At 46.0% G+C, this 18,716-nt stretch overlaps 1 protein-coding gene across 3 annotated transcripts; it reads left to right on the top strand.

Annotated features, from left to right (window-relative positions):
* Positions 1 to 1,906: 1,906 nt before the first annotated feature.
* On the top strand, positions 1,907 to 17,026 carry axin2 (axin 2 (conductin, axil)). 3 transcript variants are annotated; one of them, XM_058048972.1, is made up of 11 exons: positions 1,907 to 2,471; positions 3,216 to 4,150; positions 5,488 to 5,607; positions 7,845 to 7,947; positions 10,550 to 10,666; positions 10,771 to 11,282; positions 11,352 to 11,525; positions 11,688 to 11,906; positions 11,985 to 12,128; positions 12,540 to 12,707; positions 15,917 to 17,026. In XM_058048972.1, exons 2-11 carry the CDS (start codon positions 3,342 to 3,344, stop codon positions 16,041 to 16,043), a joined length of 2,493 nt encoding a protein of 830 aa, XP_057904955.1. In that variant the 5' UTR covers positions 1,907 to 2,471; positions 3,216 to 3,341; the 3' UTR covers positions 16,044 to 17,026. The 3 variants fall into 3 exon arrangements, with proteins under 3 accessions (XP_057904955.1, XP_057904954.1, XP_057904953.1); XM_058048971.1 differs by having other exon boundaries at positions 1,911 to 2,471; positions 10,550 to 10,690; positions 11,691 to 11,906; XM_058048970.1 differs by having other exon boundaries at positions 1,912 to 2,471; positions 10,550 to 10,690.
* The last annotated feature ends 1,690 nt before the right edge of the window (positions 17,027 to 18,716 follow it).

Below are 18,716 nucleotides of genomic sequence, written 5' to 3'. Positions count from 1 at the left end.
GCAGGACGTGAGAGCCCAAATGGCCCCCCGGTACTAGCGGGGGGTCCCCGCCATTGGCTTGGTGATGCTGTCCACCCTGGTGGGTTTGCTGTCAGAGGTCAGACACTGTGCTCTGCTCTCAGGGTTGAAGAGCCTATCTCTTCTATCTGCTTTGTTGGTTTCTCGGATGATGTGAGCACGTAATGGCGGTTGTGCGTGTGAGTTGATGGTTTCACTTTTATAGCTAGCCATATCATATGTCTTGAGATTTCAGCCTGCGTACATGTACTGTAATTTTGGTCATGACGGATGACCCGTATAGCCTCATACTCAACTCCATTGAGTTCCAATGCATCAATTCTACTAAGCTCTAACAGTAGCATGTATCCCTAGAGCCTATTTAGCATCAATGCAAAGTTACAATATAATACATTCCCAAAAAATGCACATGCACACACATGTGTGCACACTATCAAATCCTCACACAGCAGTGTTTTTTCCCATACTTACTAGTAAAGGTAATGGTTTAATTTCATTTGAACATGCATCAGATTACAATTGAATGCATCACATCATCAGTACACAGTTCCACATGTCCAAAAGGAGTAGGAAGAAGCAAAGCTTATTAAATCCTACCCCTCCATCTGGTACTTACAATCAGTAACTGTTACATTTGTTCACTTCCTGCTTTCCTAATATAGTTTACTTTTTTTTGTCACATACCGAAGTACGAGGTGATCTGTCAATATAGTGATATGTATAGCACATCATGACTGGTTCAAGACTCTTCATCCTTGTATTCAGCAAACATCAACTGCTTGTATTGTTTCTTGAATTGGCTCATCGTTGTGCATTGTTTGAGGGTCTTACTCAATCCATTCCATAGTTTGATTCCACATACTGAAATGCTATGGCTTTTTAACGTAGTCCTAGCATATAAGTGTTTCAGATTTAGTTCTTCCCTGAGATCATATTTCTCCTCTCTTGTAGAGAAGCATTGGATGACATTTTTAGGTAATTTTAGGTAATTGGTTATTTTTAGCCTTATGCATTATTTTAGCTGTTTGAAGATGAACTATATCAAAGTATTTGTGATTTTAGAAACAAGGAGTTAGTATGTTCTCTGTAGGCGGCATTATGAATTATCCTTACTGACCTTTTTTGCAGTACATTTAGCGAGTGAAGATTGCTTTTATAGTTATTAGCCCATATTTCCACACAATAAATAAGATATGGTAGAACCAGAGAGCAATAAATAGTGTGGAGTGATTTCTGATTGAGAACAAATTTTGCTTTGTTCAATATTGAAATATTTCTGGCAACCATTTTTTCCCCATTTTAGACTTGCTCAAACATACTACCAAACATTCAATCATTTGAAGAATTTTAATCCTTTAAATACCACTTTGATTATAATAAATAGTAAGTGGATGGGGCGGCAGTTTGTGGTTAAAGATGAGTGTCGTTTTTATGTAATATCTGGCTGTTATATGTATGGACAGCTTATTTTATTCATCATTTTACAATTTATGCTTAGATTTGAATATACCCTTGCAGAGCACATGTGCATGTGGCCACTGGTGGGCACTGTAGAGTGATGTTTTCTCTTGCAAGTCTGCAGATGCTTCATTTTGTAAAATAGTATATAAACTTTTTTTAACCTAGCAAAACAAATTACTAGGAAAATTGATTACCGTAACAAGCAGACTTTCATGCAGCCAAAAAATCATATTAGAGCATTGTTGGTGCTCACTTAGTGCATCCCCGAGGCTCCAACGGGTTAATCTCTACAACTATGCAGGTCGAAATAGAAAGAGCCAGAAAAAAAAGTGTCTTTTTAAGTTGATGTAGCAACAGAGGGATTGTAGCGATAATGCTATTGGGGCGGCGGATCAGTTACTTGTGACGCGCCAAAGCCTCAGGGAGTTGGCGCAAGATTGCTCGCCTTTGATAAGGTCCTGACCACGCACACTCAATAGTCATGACAAAAATAGAAGATAGTGAGTCAGGAAATCGAAACACGCTTGTCCACACATGTGCGAGGGATAAACACGCTAAATCCAACACATTTTGTTCGGTTTTTGTCATTTAAAAAGCCACGGCTGTCGTTGGTGTTTTTATGTAGCTTCCAGGACCCGGCAGTCGGCTCTTTTACTTTGAAGTGCGCCTCCCCGCAGCACTGGCGGCTCAGTCTGAGCTGGAGTCGCCTTGAGGAGAGCCACAGTCGCTCCATGGCCGCCTGAAAGCACCGCCAGCAGGACTAGGAGGGAGGTGGAGACTAGGAGGAGGGGAGGAAAGCACTGTTTTTCCCCCTTTCTCTCCTTCTTTCTCTCGTCAGTACATTTTTCCTCGCCGCCAAAGCGTGGACGGACTGAACGTGGCAAAGGAAAGGGCTGCCACTCTGGATTATAACGCTTTGTGGATAATTCCTACTTTTGTTTTATTTTCACTTTTTCCAACACATTTAAGGAGTGAACTCTTGGGGGTCGATGGTAAGCTATTCCCCCTCCTTTTTTCTTCTTCTCTTTGATGAAGCGTTGACTTGCCTTTGAAGTTCCAAGCTAGTAGGCAAAGGGGGGGTCGCTTATTTTAAGACTTTTACACCAATCTAACTTTTAAAGAAGCATTTATGTTACATTTAAAACCCTTTCTTGTCGGTGGGATTACATATTTTAAGTTGTTTTTTTTAATTCGAAGTTGTTGATCGGACTATTTCACCACCAGTAAACACTGCACTTTTCAAATACAACTTTAACTAAATAATACCTATGGCTATTTTACATTAGACACGTTATTATAGCAGTGTTTCATATTAACATTGTTTGGGAATACTTGGCTGTAAATAGTAAAATGAAGCTCCAGGTGTGAAGTAGTAGCCTGTAACTTTTTCCTTGGTCACGTTTTTTTTTTCTTCATTCCTCCATCCTCGGTTTGTCCCACAATTGGAGGCTGAAAAAGTGCTTCCCTAAAGAGTCAGTCAGTCAGTCAGTAAGTCAGTCAATCAGTCAGTCAGATCCAGCAAGCAAGTAGTCATGTATTGGAGTCATGGCAAAGTGTCCACTTCAGGTGCTTTTGTGCCTGAAGATTCAAAGTTTATGTAATGCAGCTGCAGATTTTCCCTTCTTTCCCCCCATCCACCCCCCACCCCCTGTAAATGTCAGCATGGGGCTTGAAAAAGATTCCCTTTGAGGCTGAGGGGGATCGGGTTTTGATTAGATCAATACTTTGTGTTCTAGAGAGAAGACGGGCTGCTGGAGAAGAAGCTCCCTGCTGACATAAGAGAGTGAGGAGATTACAGGAGAAGCTAAGAAGGCGGAACAACACTAGGGTCTCTCTCCTCCTCTCCGCTGCCTTCAAGAGCCATGAGCTGGCTGCTCGTGGACCACATCTCTAGTAGTTTCCGTGAGGATGCTCCCCGACCCCCGGTGCCCGGGGAGGAGGGCGAGGCGCCCTGCTACCCCTCCAAACGCGCCATAATGAAACCGGAGCCCCCCAAATCTGTCGCGCTCATCAGCCCTCCGGGCTCCTCGGCCAGGAGGAACGAGGATGGTCTCGGGGAGCCCGAGGGGAGCGCCTCCCCGGACTCGCCGCTCTCCCGATGGACCAAATCTCTGCATTCTCTCCTCGGCGACCAGGACGGTGCTCTTCTTTTTAGGACATTCCTGGAGGGAGAGAAGTGCGCCGACACTTTGGACTTTTGGTTCGCCTGCAATGGCTTCCGGCAGATGGACCTCAAGGATACCAAAACACAGCGAGTGGCCAAAGCCATTTACAAGCGCTACATCGAAAACAACAGCATCGTCGCCAAGCAGCTCAAACCCGCAACCAAGACCTTCATCCGGGATAACATCAAGAAGCAGCACATCGACTCTGCCATGTTTGATCAGGCGCAGATGGAGATCCAGAGCAACATGGAGGAGAACGCCTACCAGATGTTCCTGACCTCTGACATTTTCTTCAAGTTCGTGAGGAGCGGCGGAGAGAACCCCAATCACGTGAACCCCAACGGCTTGGGCGACCTGCAGGTCATGTGTGGATATCTGCCCACGCTCAACGAGGAGGAGGAGTGGAGTTTTGACTTCAAAACCAAAGTCCATACCGGACTGCTGGTGAAGACGCAAAGGGCGCACGTGTCCATGAGGGGGGTGGAGGTCATGGAGAGGGGCTACAGGTAAGGGCGTTTACTGTTTTTGTTGTGTTACTTTACACCCTGTCACCATCTCTGGTGGCCCCCCTTTTGCTGGCACTCGCCACCCGGATTTCCGGCGCTTTCTGGGGAGGGGGGGGATCATCTTCCACTAGAAAAGTTCACAGCACTGGCAGGGCTACTAGCTCTGCTTCCCGGTGACGCTCAGTTTAGTGCCGCGCTGACCTTGAGGCTTTTTTTCTTTTATTTGATGCACTGATAGATTACGCCTCCGTACTTTGATGATGATTATGATTATGATGATGTCATGCACCTTTGCTTGTTTATAGCTTCATAAAAAGATAATGAGTGGTGGCACACGTTGGCTGACCTACAAAGTACTTTTATTGTTTGCAGATTAGGTTTGATCTATCCATATCCTATACTGCTTATCTTTATAAGGGTCATGGGTGAGCTGGAGCCTATCCCAGCTGACTTTTTTTGGGCACATCCTTCAGACCTGATTCTTGTTTGGAGACGTGGGAGGCAACCAGAGAACCCACCCATGAATGAGGAGAACATGCAAACACATAATCGGTTCTCCTCACTGCCGTACTTTTCGAATAGTCCTGATTTGATGTGATGCACCCCCCCCCCACACGCACACACATTCTCCGCCCCCCCTCGCTGTCATCATACCGATTCAAAACATGTGGAACCCATTTCTCCCTCTCTCTCTCTTTGCATCTTTTCATCTGACTCTTTTGAAAAGTCAGCACACACCTCCACTTAGACACCCCCTCAGCCCTCTCTTCTTCCGTCTTTCTTGTTTGCGTCAACTCTCCTCTGATTCCCCCCCCTTCCTCCTTCCTTTTTGAGAAGTCAGGGACGCCTTTGGAGCAAAAGTGAGGGGGCACCTCTTGAAATAAAGCGAGGGAGTAGAAAGGATAAATGAGAGGGGAAGAATGCAAGGCCAGCTGTGTTAAATACCTGACTCTTTGCAAGCCCCCTCTGAAGGTCAAGCCTGGAGCTGGGGGCCCTATACTGTGTTAGTCATGCTAGCCCACCCCCTTTACTCCAACACACACTCATGCCATCCGCTCTGGCCACTCCCCGGTGTCTCCTCCCCCTGTACCGTGGCAAGGATGCATGCACAGCGGGACATCAAGGCTCAGGAAAGAGTGAGTGCGCTGGAGGGAAGTGGAAAGCTGCCGGCTTTTAAGATGGAAGAAATGGGGCATAACAGGGGGAAGGGGGAGCCGGGGGGCAATGCACTTACATGTGAAATTTAGAAGTGACCATGTTGCACAGTAATCATTTGTTACATCATCAATACTATAGCAGTGCTCACCTAATGTTTCTTTTCCTCCCACAACTTTCAGGTCATATAAGGGAGATGTGTGTCACATGGGCTCCTTCGCCCCCGTCAGCAGCACAAATGACAGCGAAGTGTCCAGCGATGCGTTGACGGACGATTCCCTGTCTGTGACTGACAGCAGCGTGTAAGTTTATCAAATAATGTGTCTAAAAGTGGAATGTCTGTCACCGAATTTATATGCTAATGGTTTTATTACATTAGAACATGCATCAGATTACAATTGAATGCATCACATAATCAGTTCACAGTTCCACATGTCCAAAAGGAGTAGGAAGAAGCAAAGCTTATTAAATCCTACCCCTCCATCTGGTACTTTTACAATCAGTAACTGTTACATTTGTTCACCTCCTGCTTTCCTAATATAGTTTTTTTTTTTTTTAATATTTTATATATATATTTTTTTTTTCACGTACTGAAATACGAGGTGATATGACCATCCAATGACATAATGGGTGCCATAGTAAGTGTCAATATAGTGATATGTATAGCACATCATGACTGGTTCAAGACTCTTCATCCTTATATTTAGCAAACATCAACTGCTTGTATCGTTTCTTGAATTCGCTCATTGTTGTGCAATTTACAATCTCAAGAGGGAATTCCGTCCATGGGGGTCTCCTAATTTAGTCACATGACTCCAAAATGACATTTGTGTCACCCCGTATGGGTTATGGACAAGTTGGAAGAGACGCTAGTAAACATGTACGACAGATTGTTGCAAAGTCTCGCCCATGTGTCCCATGTGTTGACGATGGCGGCCATGTTTTCTGCAGACATGACGTTCCTGTAGTGGGTGGAGGTTGTGGGAGATATTTGAAGTCGCTCTCGGTTTGATAAGACACATTTTTTGGCGTATTTGTCTGAAAAATAATGGCTTGAATTGACCCTTGTGTGTGTGTGTGAAGCGTTTAAGGACTAGAAGGGAAGAATGTACATACGGGGGGGGGGGGGGGGGTGGATTTTTCTATGCGCTCATTTGGGCCATGATTAGTTGTTGGTGAAAGTACAGAAAAAGTTGTCATCACAATCCAGGCATGATAATGTAACTAAATTAGAGTGAGGCTTGATGCGTCAAGTTGGGTGTGAAGCTGCATTGTTTTTTCCTGATGTCAGAAAACCTCAAGAATGCCACACACACACACCGAGCAATACACCCATCTGGATAGCATCCAAGCATCCAAACAGGAGTGTCGTTAAAAAGACTGGCTGGCGTGTACGTTGTATGTACAGTGATCATTGTTTAAAGTACACACAGTACGTATGTGCCGGCATCTTGTTCCTCGCAGAGATTAAGTGGGTGTAATGACGTGTCAGTAAAGTGACAAGGCGCCGCAGGGGGGTCACGGATTAGTCATCGTTCAAGTCCAGGACTGCTCCGATCAGGTGCTTTTGGACCAGAACAGGTGATGAAAAGCCAAGAATCTCCTCCAATGAGTTCCTGCGTCAGATACAGAGAAGCCCATGTTGTATTTGTGTGTACTTTGCTCTGTGCTGTGACACGCCTCACCTCATTACATCCACGCATGGCACTTAAATGGGCCCGCAAATGTCAGAATCCCGTGCTCGGATAAAGAAATAGAAAGCAGTACAGGGAGAGGGGGGGGAAACAGCAGGAGAGGACGCAGTTGGGTGGGAAGAGAACGAGAGCGGCGGAGGGGGAATTTTTTTTGCTTATATCTTATTTATGGATTTGCTTGGACGCTGGGGAATGCAGCTGCGCAGACTTCAAACATTACCTTATCTTACAAACCAGCCTTTTGATGTGCGGAGATCAGAGGCAGCGCTTGCCAAATGAAGATTGGGGCGGGAGGGGGGGTGAGGGAGGAGGCGGCTGTGGTGGTGGTGCAGGGGAGGGGGGCATGCTTATGCGCATGACTGTGGCATTTCAAAGCAAAAGTAGAAAAGTGCTCCTCAGTTAAGGCTCGGTCACCAGGAAACGGCAGCTTAGCGTGGAGAAAAGACACTGTTTCGCTCTGTCAAGTGCTTGGGTTTGAAGTTTGAGCACGCCTGTTTGATGACTTTCGACTTTCATTCAGCCCATCAGTGTCTGTGATGGCTTGGAAACTAGGTTAGCAACAGTCTTCAATAATAAGCATAACGAGGAGGGTCGTGTTGCATCATGTTCTTTTAGGTGTTAGCACCTAAGTCCAGCACACTGCGGATGCGATGCTTTCTCAAGTCAAGTGTATTTCCCATTCTTTGGAACGATGCATGCAAGTTTTTTTGTTGACACAGTGATGATTTCACACTTATATTATTATACTTACATATATAACGTAGCTAGCACCATTAAACTTCTCCTGTTGTGTGCAGGTTACTCAATATATCTCTTAATCATTATCTTGGTCCATTTGTTTTTAGTGATGGTATCCCTCCTTACAAACTGAGCTCCAAGAAGCAGCTTCACAGGGAGATGCAACGTAACGTGAGGATGAACAGCCAAGTGTCTCTGCCTGCTTTCCCTGTAAGTACATTAACACACACACTAAGTCCTTTTCAGAATCAGAATGCCCTTTATTGTCATTTTACATAAAGTAGAATAAAATTGCAGCAGCTCCATTAACAGTGCAAGACAGTATGACAGTACAAAATATAGAAATTAGAAGAATAAATAACAAAAGGTCTACATTAGCCACGTTTACATGAGGAGTTTTTCTCTTTCTGAAAGCAATGGTATACATGGAAAGGAATATTCCAATCGCGTGTCTACATGTGCCGCTATAATCAACCAGAACAGTCAATGGGGCATGCGCAGTAAAGCGTAAACACCAACATCACGTGATACCGACTTCCGCGATTTTTTCTTTCACTTGTTGGAATAACTCCGTATTGCCAGTTTTTTGTTCGTCCAGTCTTGAAATTTAGTTTGAATCAAAAACAAACTTTCCGCAGCAGTCCAGTGCCGATTACTCGCCTCCATTTTTTTTAAATCGAAGATCGTCTCGAGCTGCGTGTTATGTCATATCTCAGGATTCGCTGAAAGAACGCACCCGGGAACAGGAAAAGATAAAGTTCAATCTTGCTAATATTTTATAAGTAAACTCATCATATGTTTTATATAGATATGTATTTTCTTTTTTAATAAAACTGGACTTGTGAATGGCGTATAGAAGGGTTTAGATTCTGTTCCACAGATGGCGCTAATGCACACAAAAGCTGCTTGCCAACCGCCAATAAACAACAGAAGAAGAAGAACGCAGTCTGACAACTTTCTGTTTGAGCGGATTGGGGAAAGGAATATTCCACCCCTGTGAATCCGATTATATATTCATTCGGATTGGCACTTTTCTTTCGGAATGAGGTGTATAATAATCTGAATGGAATTGGAATATTTGGGTCCATGTATACGTGGCTATCATAGAGGATGATTGGTTGCCTTGATTACTTGGTTACTTCTTGTTTTTGGGAGATGATTGCTCGAGGAAAGAAACAGTTTTTTAGTCTGTTTGTCCATGCCCCTGATACATCTGTATCACCTCCCAGAAGGTAGCCTGATAGCTAGCGAGCTAGCTTCCATACCACTCTCTGTTCCTCTTGGTTCTATGAATAGTCGCACCAGAAAAGATCTGAGGAGAAACGTCAAAAGACCTTGCCTCCCACTCACACTCACACACACACACACACACGTGTGCACATGCAAACACAAGCCCTCTCGCTATCGTTGGTGTCACCTACACCCCCCCATTAGGGTTCCTTGAAGTCTGCGGGAGAGCAGGAGATCTCTAAGCTGTTTATCGCCACAGTGCTCACAACGCACCGGGGTTCTTCTTCCCCAACCAATGATGCAAATGTGGAGAACAGAGCGAGAGGTAGAGATGAGGGAAGATCTTCTGCTGCTTTATCCCGAGGGCTCTGAAACGAGCCCAACAAAAACACAAAGATAGTCAGACACGTTCACGCTCGCACACACACACACACATGCGTGCACGCACACGCGCCGCTTTGATCCGAGGATGAATGGAGCACGCGCGCTAGGAAAAGTGACAACTTCCAACAGAGCTTGGCCCCCTTTTACTCCACTGCAGTCCCCCCCTTCTCCCTTCCCCAGCCTCCCCCTGGAGGTGAGGGATCTAAGGGAAGAGTTTGAGCATGTCATGTGAGCTTTCAGTGGGTCAAAGGGGAGTTGGTAGCTTAAGGCTCTTAATAGGAGCTAACTTGAGCTGGGAGTCGCAATAAGTGTTAAAACAAGTATCTTGTAAAAATAAACTTCACGTAACCTCCCGTTTCGTCACCCGTTTTTTTGACATGTGGCATTTTTTGGAGGCGGAATAGATCCGCAGATTGGATCTGGCAACTCCTCCTCCTCTCTCTGGCTGTCCCGCGTCGCTTTTATTTTCACTTTTTAGCCTTGTTTTTGTTTCCCGTCTGATTTTTGGCGATGGCTGCCGCTCCCTCGGTGCCGCATGCTGCCTCGGGCTCCATCGGAACGCTTCTTTTTCTCACTTTTTCCTTTCATCCCCTTCATCTCTACTACAAAGGGACGGGAGAAAACAAAAAAAAGGAAAAATCAAGAAAGCCTCGGCACAAAAAAATGCAAATAATTTAATATGAACACACACACACACATATATATATATATATATTCTCTGTCACTTTTGTAGCTCAAAGGTGCCCAGTGTGTGACAGAGGAGGGGGGGATAAATTATCTCAACCTTTCTGATCTTGCAGCCTTTTTTGTGGCACCTTTATGTGCCTCCTTTGCTCTCTTCACTCTCCTTTTCTCTGCCCTCCTGCGCTCATCTTTGCATCTTTTTTTTTTTTTTAATCCCCCATCCTTCCTCCCTGGAGTTCTCTTCTCCCCCCCGTCGATATGTGCCTTTTAGTCCTAGATGTAAAGTGACTGCTTCCCATCTATCTCCCCCAACACACACACACAAACCAGTATCACCCCATCCTCCCTCCCACTGCGTTTTTGATATTTGATGGGCAACACTTTGAAGTGAGTCAACTTAAAAGGGGCTCGCTAAGGATGAGTGAGGCACCATGCCCGGTGTGACCTCGCAATCAGGTCTGCCACGCCTTTTTGCATGGCCTTCACAGCTGACGTATTTTGCTTCTCCTCGCAGCGCACCCGTTGTCCTCCCAAGGAGGGGGTCCCAGTGGAGCCGGCAAAGTTTGCAGCCCAGCTCATCTCGCGCCTGGAGAGCCTGAAGAGGGAACAGGACACCCTCAGCTCTCTGGAGGTGAGGCTGCAGCAGATCCAGGAGGTTTGTGTGCTTCTCAGTGGAGTAACGTACCCCTTCAGTGTTCCTCCTTCTTCCACTGAGGATGTTCTGTTGGTCTCTAGGAGGAGGAAAGAGAGGACACAGAGGTGGCAGGAAGTGCTCAGCAGATCTCTCCTCATCCACTCGCTCTCCTTCCCGGCTCCTCCGAGGAAGACCCTCAGGCTATCCTGGACGAGCACCTTTCCCGTGTCCTAAAGACACCCGGCTGCCAGTCCCCCACCGTTATCTGGCACTCGCCCCGCTCCAGCTCGCCGGAACACCGACCCTTTGCCCGAGCAGGTTTTGGACTCAAGGCTTCTCTGTCCAGTCCCGAACAGGGGTCCTTTAAGCTCACCCTGGGCCCCGGCGGGACCCTAGCGAGCAGGCAGAGCACCACAAAGCACATTCACCACCACTACATCCACCATCATGCTGGACCCAAGACCAAGGAGCAGTTTGAGAGGGAGGCGGCTCTCAGGGTGCGTGCTCTGTGCTCCAGCAGCGGCGGCGACTGCCCACCTTGCCAGCCTTACCAGCGCAGCCGCAGCCTGGGTCGAGAAATGTGCGGTGCCATCTCCGCGGACACCAGCATGGGGTGAGTTCCCCAAAAAACGGGCAAGCTCGTTTTTTGTTTTCCTCTTCTAACTTATTGGCTTTCTCATAGGCGTTCCAGCTCTTTGTCCAGACGAGTGTGTCGTTCTGGGGCTGAGGAGGGGGTAGCGGAGCAGTGCGTGGAGGACTGCGACGCCCTGCAGCTGCCCAGCGACACCACAGACCCCACTCAGAATGTCTTGCAGTGGATCCTTGAAAGCAAACGTCAGGGAAGGCACAAGTTGAGGTAAGCTGGGTTGATTTCAGCACAATTTATGATAATTCTTTATACTTTGCTGCAGTGGTCCCCTTTCTTGGTGCCCCCGTCTCCTCTTGTATAAGCTTTAGATGATTCAATGAACCAACATGGTTGAATGTGCCGCTAATTTTTCATGTTTATTTCTCCCAGCAGCACCCAGAGCACCAAAAAATCATTTGGCGGGTCCTCGACCCAGACGCACACATGGGGTGGAGGCGGCAACTGTGCTCACCTGCGAGGGCACCAGCCGTCCCAGCCCTTCATCCAAGACCCCGCCATGCCACCGCTGCCACCTCCTAACACTCTGGCCCAGCTGGAGGAGGCCTGCCGCCGACTGGAGGAGGTCTCTGTTAAGACCACCAAGCAAAGGTACGGTACAGCATACTTTCTATCACTATTTTGTTAATGATGAACATGTTCAATAAAGTTGCTTCTTGCTTTATGTAGGCATTCACTGTCCAGTCTCCAGCGGGACAAGAGCCACCTTGTGCCTGTGCAGAGTGCGGGGTCCACCCCCATGTCTCACGCCAATCCTAACCCCACTACAACCACCACCAGCAGCAGCAGCAGCCTCTGCCTCCAATCAGACGAGTACGTTAGCCTCCTCTTAGCCGTGACCTCCACTAGCCTCCATATTTACATGCACTCATTCACAAGGGAAGCTTCTTCTCAGCGTTGTGCATCTATCTGTATGTAGTCGTCGCTGCACCACCTGACGGAGACGTGCTTTTTCATTTATATGTTTCATTTTTTACTGGCCGTCCTTCAGTGAGCTGCCAGTTGGCCGAGCAGAGCTTAGCAACGAGACAGCTCCTCTGAAGTGGGCCTACAAAGCCTTGGACCGAGCTGAAGGGGAATTGATAACACTCTACACCCCTCCTTTTTCTTCACATACACACTAATGCACATTTTTGGGCCACGCCACTGGGTCACAGTTCCAGCCAGTTAGGTCATTTTTTTTTTGTACTGTCCTCCTCACATATCGCCCTTTCTCTCTCACAGCACAACAGAGTGTCGAAAGAGTCTCGCAAGCCATGGGCTCTGCAGCGGGGAGACGGTGGTCACCTACTTCTTCTGCGGGGAGGAGATCCCCTATAGGAGGACCATGAAGAGCCACAGTCTCACCCTGGGCCACTTTAAGGAGCAGCTGCGCAAAAGGGGAAACTACAGGTGTGTACTGCGTGACATCCTAGCATTAGGCAGTTGTGTCATTAGCCACGTTTACATGAGGAGTTTTTCTCTTTCCGAATGGAATCTTTCCGAATGACCTTTCCGAAAGCAATGGTATAGATAGAAAGGAATATTCCAATCGTGTGTCTACATGCGCCGCTATAATCAACCAGAATAGTTAATGGGGCATGTGCAGTAAAGCGTAAACACCAACATCACGTGATACCGACTTCCTCCAGTTTTTGGAATAACTCCGTATTGCCAGTTTTTCCTTCGTCCAGTCTTGAAATTTTGTTTGAATCAAAAACAAACTTTCCGCAGCAGTCCAGTGCCGATTCCTCGCCTCCATTTTTTTAAATTGAAGAACGTCTTGAGCTGCGTGTTACGTCATATTTCAGCATTTGCTGAAAGAACGCCTCCCTGAACAGGAAAAGAAAACGTTAAATCTTGCTAATATTTTATAAGAAACTCATCACATGTTTTATATAGATATGTATTTTCTTAATCAAACTGGACTTGTGAATGGCGTATAGAAGGGTTTAGATTCTGTTCCACAGATGGCGCTAATGCACACGAAAGCTGCTTGCTAACCGCCAATAAACAACAGAAGAAGAAAAACACCACGAAGAAGAACGCAGTCTGACAACTTTCCGATTGAGCGGGTACAAGATACCTCAATCGGATTGGGGAAAGGAATATTCCAACCCTGTGAATCCGATTATATATTCATTCGGATTGGCACTTTTCTTTCGGAATGAGGTGTATACAAAGGTTACATTCTTTCTGTTTGAGCAAATAACCTGATTGGAATTGGAATATTTGGGTTCATGTAAACGTGGCTATTGTAACGTACAGTATGTTGGCGTCTTTGGTGTCGTATAGTCTTTAATTTTTGTCTCATTTATTAGTGAATGATGAATGAATGTCTATGGTGCAATGGATGTATTGTATTGTTCAGCAGAGGAATCAGCACCCATGACCATAGAAAGCAATGATATCAGATTATCATTGTGTTTAATGGCTGGTCATGTCGTGTTATCAGTTGGGTTCAGACTGAGGCCCGTGTCTGGTCTGGTCTGGGCGTGTGTGTGTGTGTGTTTCAGAAGGCGAAATGAGAAGGGGAGGGCGTATGGTGTTGAGGGGGTTAGTGGGAGAGTTTGAACTGCAGCGATTTTGGGTCCCATCTGGTATTGATTTCCATGCTAAGGCACACTTAATACGCGGCTTTGAAGCCCCGGCTGCTTTCATTTGAACCAACAAAGACTCACACAAATGGCCAGCATGCAAATGCTTCACTGATGCTATCAGGGCCCCCCACACCCACACACACACACACACACACACACACACACAGCACCCCTACTACTCCTCCTTTTTCTGCTGTGATGTGTGTACATATGTGCTCACATTGTACATGCGCAATGTTTACACATGTTGTAATCATTTGAAGGTTATTTTGTTGAAAGGCAGCCCTTTGCGTTAGTCGTTAGCATGTGAGGCTGTGGCATTAATTAGGTAACGCCATCAAGCCTTCGTTGGTCATGAGCTTTATGATCACATGTTGATTTCAAGAGAGGTGAATTTGGAATCAACAGTTGTGATGAACGCGTACTCTTTCCGCAGAATTCTCCTGGCTCCCGATCTCCTGTCCCCGTGTCATGCCGTCCACATTTTTTTTAGGGGGGGGGGGGGGCAAAAGGAGAGCAGCGTGGCTGCTTTAATAGCAGCCAGAGAATGTGTGGAGTTGGGTCATTTCTTCAGCATGGCAGCGGTTCAACAAAGAACAGTAATGCTAGGCCCTGCCAGACAATATTGGTGCCAGATGTCAGTGCGAAGAGAAGTTGGGGGTGGGGGGGGGGGCAGATTTAGCCACATAAAACATGTTCCAGTGGAAATTCCGGCTTTCAGGCCGAGGATCACGATGGCTCTTTTGATGATTTCTCATGTCGTCGTTCCTTTGCAAATAGGGGTGAAGCTCCATGATGATCTTGATGACCGTTTGTCTTATTTTACTGGCATGAGAACCTTTCCTGTATGTTGCTGCTTTTCATTAATGGCCACCCGCGTGCACATTGAAGCCCCCGCCCACCCGCAAAAAAACACCCCGACTTTCCCCTGAATGCCTTTTCTCAAGACTATCCTTTTTATAAGAATTGCCTGTTCTCATTAAAAACAAACAACATACACATGGAGCAAATCAAGGCATTTTTCCATGACATAGTTAATGAGTGAGACACCCCCCCGCCCCATCTTTACTAATAACCCACCCCTGCTGCTTTCTCTTCCTCAAAAATGAGGATGGTGGCGGGTTGCATCATTAAATGCTCACATGATGTTATTAACCGCTTTTTTTTAAAAGTTTACGTGTTTACGTGTACGTATGAGTTCTGCAACACGGGGGAAGAGTGGTTAGCACTCATGCCTCATTTTTGCCTAATCGGGGACTCCATCTCAACAATATGCGGGAAAAGATTGGGGCCCAAAAGAGAGCTCAGGGGAACACCAGTAGAAATAAGTGGTTAGCACGTCTGACTCCCGAGTCAGGAGACCCGAGTTTAAGTTAGCATGTTGTGGTTCAGCTTCCCACACTAAAAGCATACCTGGAGAGAAAAGGGCTCTAGGACGGAGCTCTGGGGAACACCCGTTGAGATAAATGAGCGCTTGTAGAGGACAGTGCAGTAGTCAGCGTGTTTTTAGGTTCGGGTTTTGGCTTGAGTGGAAATTTCTCAGTGTACTCTGGTTTTTCCCACAAGAGAAGGGGGCCTAGGACAGATCTCTGACATGCTGTATTACATCCTATATAGGAAACTAGGTGGTGGAAGAGTCTTTGGTACTAATTCCATCTCTTTTGTGTCGCAGGTACTATTGTCAGCGTGTTTTTAGGTTCGGGTTTTGGCTTGAGTGGAAATTTTTTCGTGTACTCTGGTTTTTCCCACAATAGAAGGGGGCCTAGGACAGATCTCTGACATGCTGTATTACATCCTACATAGAAAACTCAGTGGAGCACTTGTAGAGGACAGTGCAGTAATCAGCGTGTTTTTAGGTTCGGGTTTTTGGCTTGAGTGGAAAATTTCTCAGTGTACTCTGGTTTTTCCCACAAGAGAAGGGGCCTAGGATCTCAGATCTCTGACATGCTGTATTACATCCTATATAGAAAACTAGGTGGTGGAAGAGTATTTGGTACTAATTCCATCTCTTTTGTGTCGCAGGTACTATTTCAAGAAAGCCAGTGACGAGTTTGAGTGCGGCGCCGTGTTCGAGGAAGTGTCGGACGACTGTTCCTTGCTGCCCACCTACGAGGGCAAGATCCTGGGCAAGGTGGAGAGGATGGAGTGAGGCGTCCTGTCCTCCACATGAACAAAGCGGCTTAAGAGTTGGACTGTATAAAGATTGTAGACTCTGAAGGTGAACGACCACTCGTCCACAAAGCCCCGCCCCCCTGAAGGTGTACATTGCATCCCATTGTATTGTCGTGTAAGGATCTCTATTGCTTATTTATTGAAGGTGACCCCCGCCACCCACCCAACTCCCCCCCAGCCCCAAACTCACTCTCTATGGACATGCTGCTTGGTGACGAACAAAACTACTCCACATTCTTTGGATCCTCACTTGTACCTCTACGGGAAAAAAAAAAAACACGTTTCCGGGGGGATTTTTAGTGGGACATGCAAGTTCCATGTTGAATAATATATAAACTACTGCAGTGCTATTTGTCCCCCCTCCCCTGCTAAGAGTGGAGCATATATGACAACTGTATTATTTAATTGTGCCCAGCTCGCCTTGATCTGTCTCGTCTTAGTGCCTTTTGTTTGAGTGGCGCCGGCGTTGCACAAATAGCCTTCGCACAAGAGGCCATCAAGCCCCTCCCCCACTTCTTTTAAAAAATAATTATATATATATATATAATAATGTGTTTACATCCCAACAGAAGCTCTATAACCCCCCCTCCCTATGTGCTTATTATGTATGTGTGACTGAGCTGATTAGTGTGTTGCAAGTGATGACGATGTACATGTCACATCGAGTACAGCAGCTGTGCCTACATGGATTCTTGCCGTGTTTGACCCCGTTTTAAGGGGTCCTCTTACTCCCTTGGTTTTCACAAGGGCCACCCCCGCGCCCCCCTTCAAAAAAAAAAGATATTTTTATGCCATTTTTATGATTAGTATCTTGTTTCATCATCCTTTCTAATATTTTTCATGGCTTCCTTCGGCTCCACTTAAACTGTAAATGATGCGTTCGATAGAGCTCGGTACTTTTAATTATTGTAATTATGAAGAGATGTAGCCTTTATTAAAATGTTCTATTTTTCAAATGAGCATATGGCTTCCTGTGGTTTTCTTTGCAATGTATGGATTTTTCTCCTTTTTAATTGTGAGAGTTCGTGTGTGTGTGTGTGTTGCAGTAACTTCAACCCACTTCCACCCTGCTGTGGCGATCCATAGAGAAATCTCCGTCAGATTTGCATCCATTATCAGCTCTTAATTTACTCCCTGTTGGAAATTAAAGCATGTAGCTTTAATTTGGCCACCGGAGCCAAGTGCACGTCAAAGCGTGCATCTTAAGTGTGTGATAATGAGACTTTTAGGCTAAACATGCTATTTACATGCCAAACCGTTGGGCCTCCTGCCGTGCTTTCTAATTGAATCTGTGCACTGATGGTGACGTCTCGAAAAGAATCTGATATGTGACGTCACAACGTCGGTAAACAAAACAAAACGCGTTACTAGGTTAATACCGACTTCCTGTCTCGGCCCTCGCCGCCACACATCCATTCGGCACCAGCCATGTAATTACAGTGGCTTGCAAATATGTAATTTTAATTTCAGAAATAGCCCATCTTAAAACAGCACTGTGATGTCGTCTGTAGCAAACACGTAAATAGGGAATTTTTCCGGCTTATTTTTAGGCCTGGAATCAAACATACGCCCACTTCATCCGCATCCATACAAATATAGCGAGGTGCCGCGTGGGAGTCCAGGCTAAATGGTGCTTTTAAAGGCCCCCTATTATGCAAACTTAATGTTTTCATGATGTTCTTGTCCTTAGAAACTTTAATTCATTCATTTTCTACCGCTTATCCTCACGAGGGTCGCGGGGAGTGCTGGAGCCTATCCCAGCTGTCTTTGGACAAGAGGCGGGGTACACCCTGGACTGGTCGCCAGCCAATCACAGGGCACATATAGACAAACAACCATTCACACTCACATTCATACCTATGGACAATTTGGAGTCGCCAATTAACCTAGCATGTTTTTGGAATGTGGGAGGAAACCGGAGTACCCGGAGAAAACCCACGCATGCACGGGAAGAACATGCAAGAGATTCGAACCCAGGTCTTTCCGATCTCCTGACTGTGTAGCCACCATGCTAACCACTTGTGTGGTTTTATGCAAGAGCTTCCTCTTCCTGTCATGTGTGTTTCTGCTTCCTCACATTCATACCTATGGACAATTTGGAGACTCTAATTAACCTAGCATGTTTTTGGAATGTGGGAGGAAGCGTGGATTACGTTGAGAACATGCACACAGAGATGGCCGAGGATGGAACTGAACCCTGGTCTCCAAGCTGTGAGGGTCCTTCGAACCTGTTTATGTAAATGTAAATAATGCAAAAACTAAACAGGCTTCACTACACATCTTAAAAGTCACAAGCTCTTCGCCATTCTCCGGTGAATAGGCGAACCAGAATGTTGACGTTAAACTGTGGTTGTAAAGTTAGCATTGTAGCTAACTCACTGGGAGACATTGTCGTAGACCAGGGGTCTCAAACTCAATTTACCTGGGGGCCACCGGAGCTAGGTTTTGGGTGAAGCCAGGCCGCATCAGGTTTTCAAAAAACGCATTTATTAAAAACTGGAAAAAATATCAATACAAAAACTATCTTTAATGCTTTTGCTTCTGCTATACCCGACACTTTTTCAATACTTTGGTTCCCGTTTTCCACACCAAAATATCTGATTAAACATTCCACTGTTCTCAAATATCTAAATTTTTATTTTTCTATACA

This window comes from Doryrhamphus excisus, chromosome 15, assembly GCF_030265055.1.
Source record: "Doryrhamphus excisus isolate RoL2022-K1 chromosome 15, RoL_Dexc_1.0, whole genome shotgun sequence".
Lineage (NCBI taxonomy): Eukaryota > Metazoa > Chordata > Actinopteri > Syngnathiformes > Syngnathidae > Doryrhamphus > Doryrhamphus excisus.
Note: the sequence above shows the minus strand (reverse complement) of the source record. Positions and strands in the feature narration are given on the sequence as shown.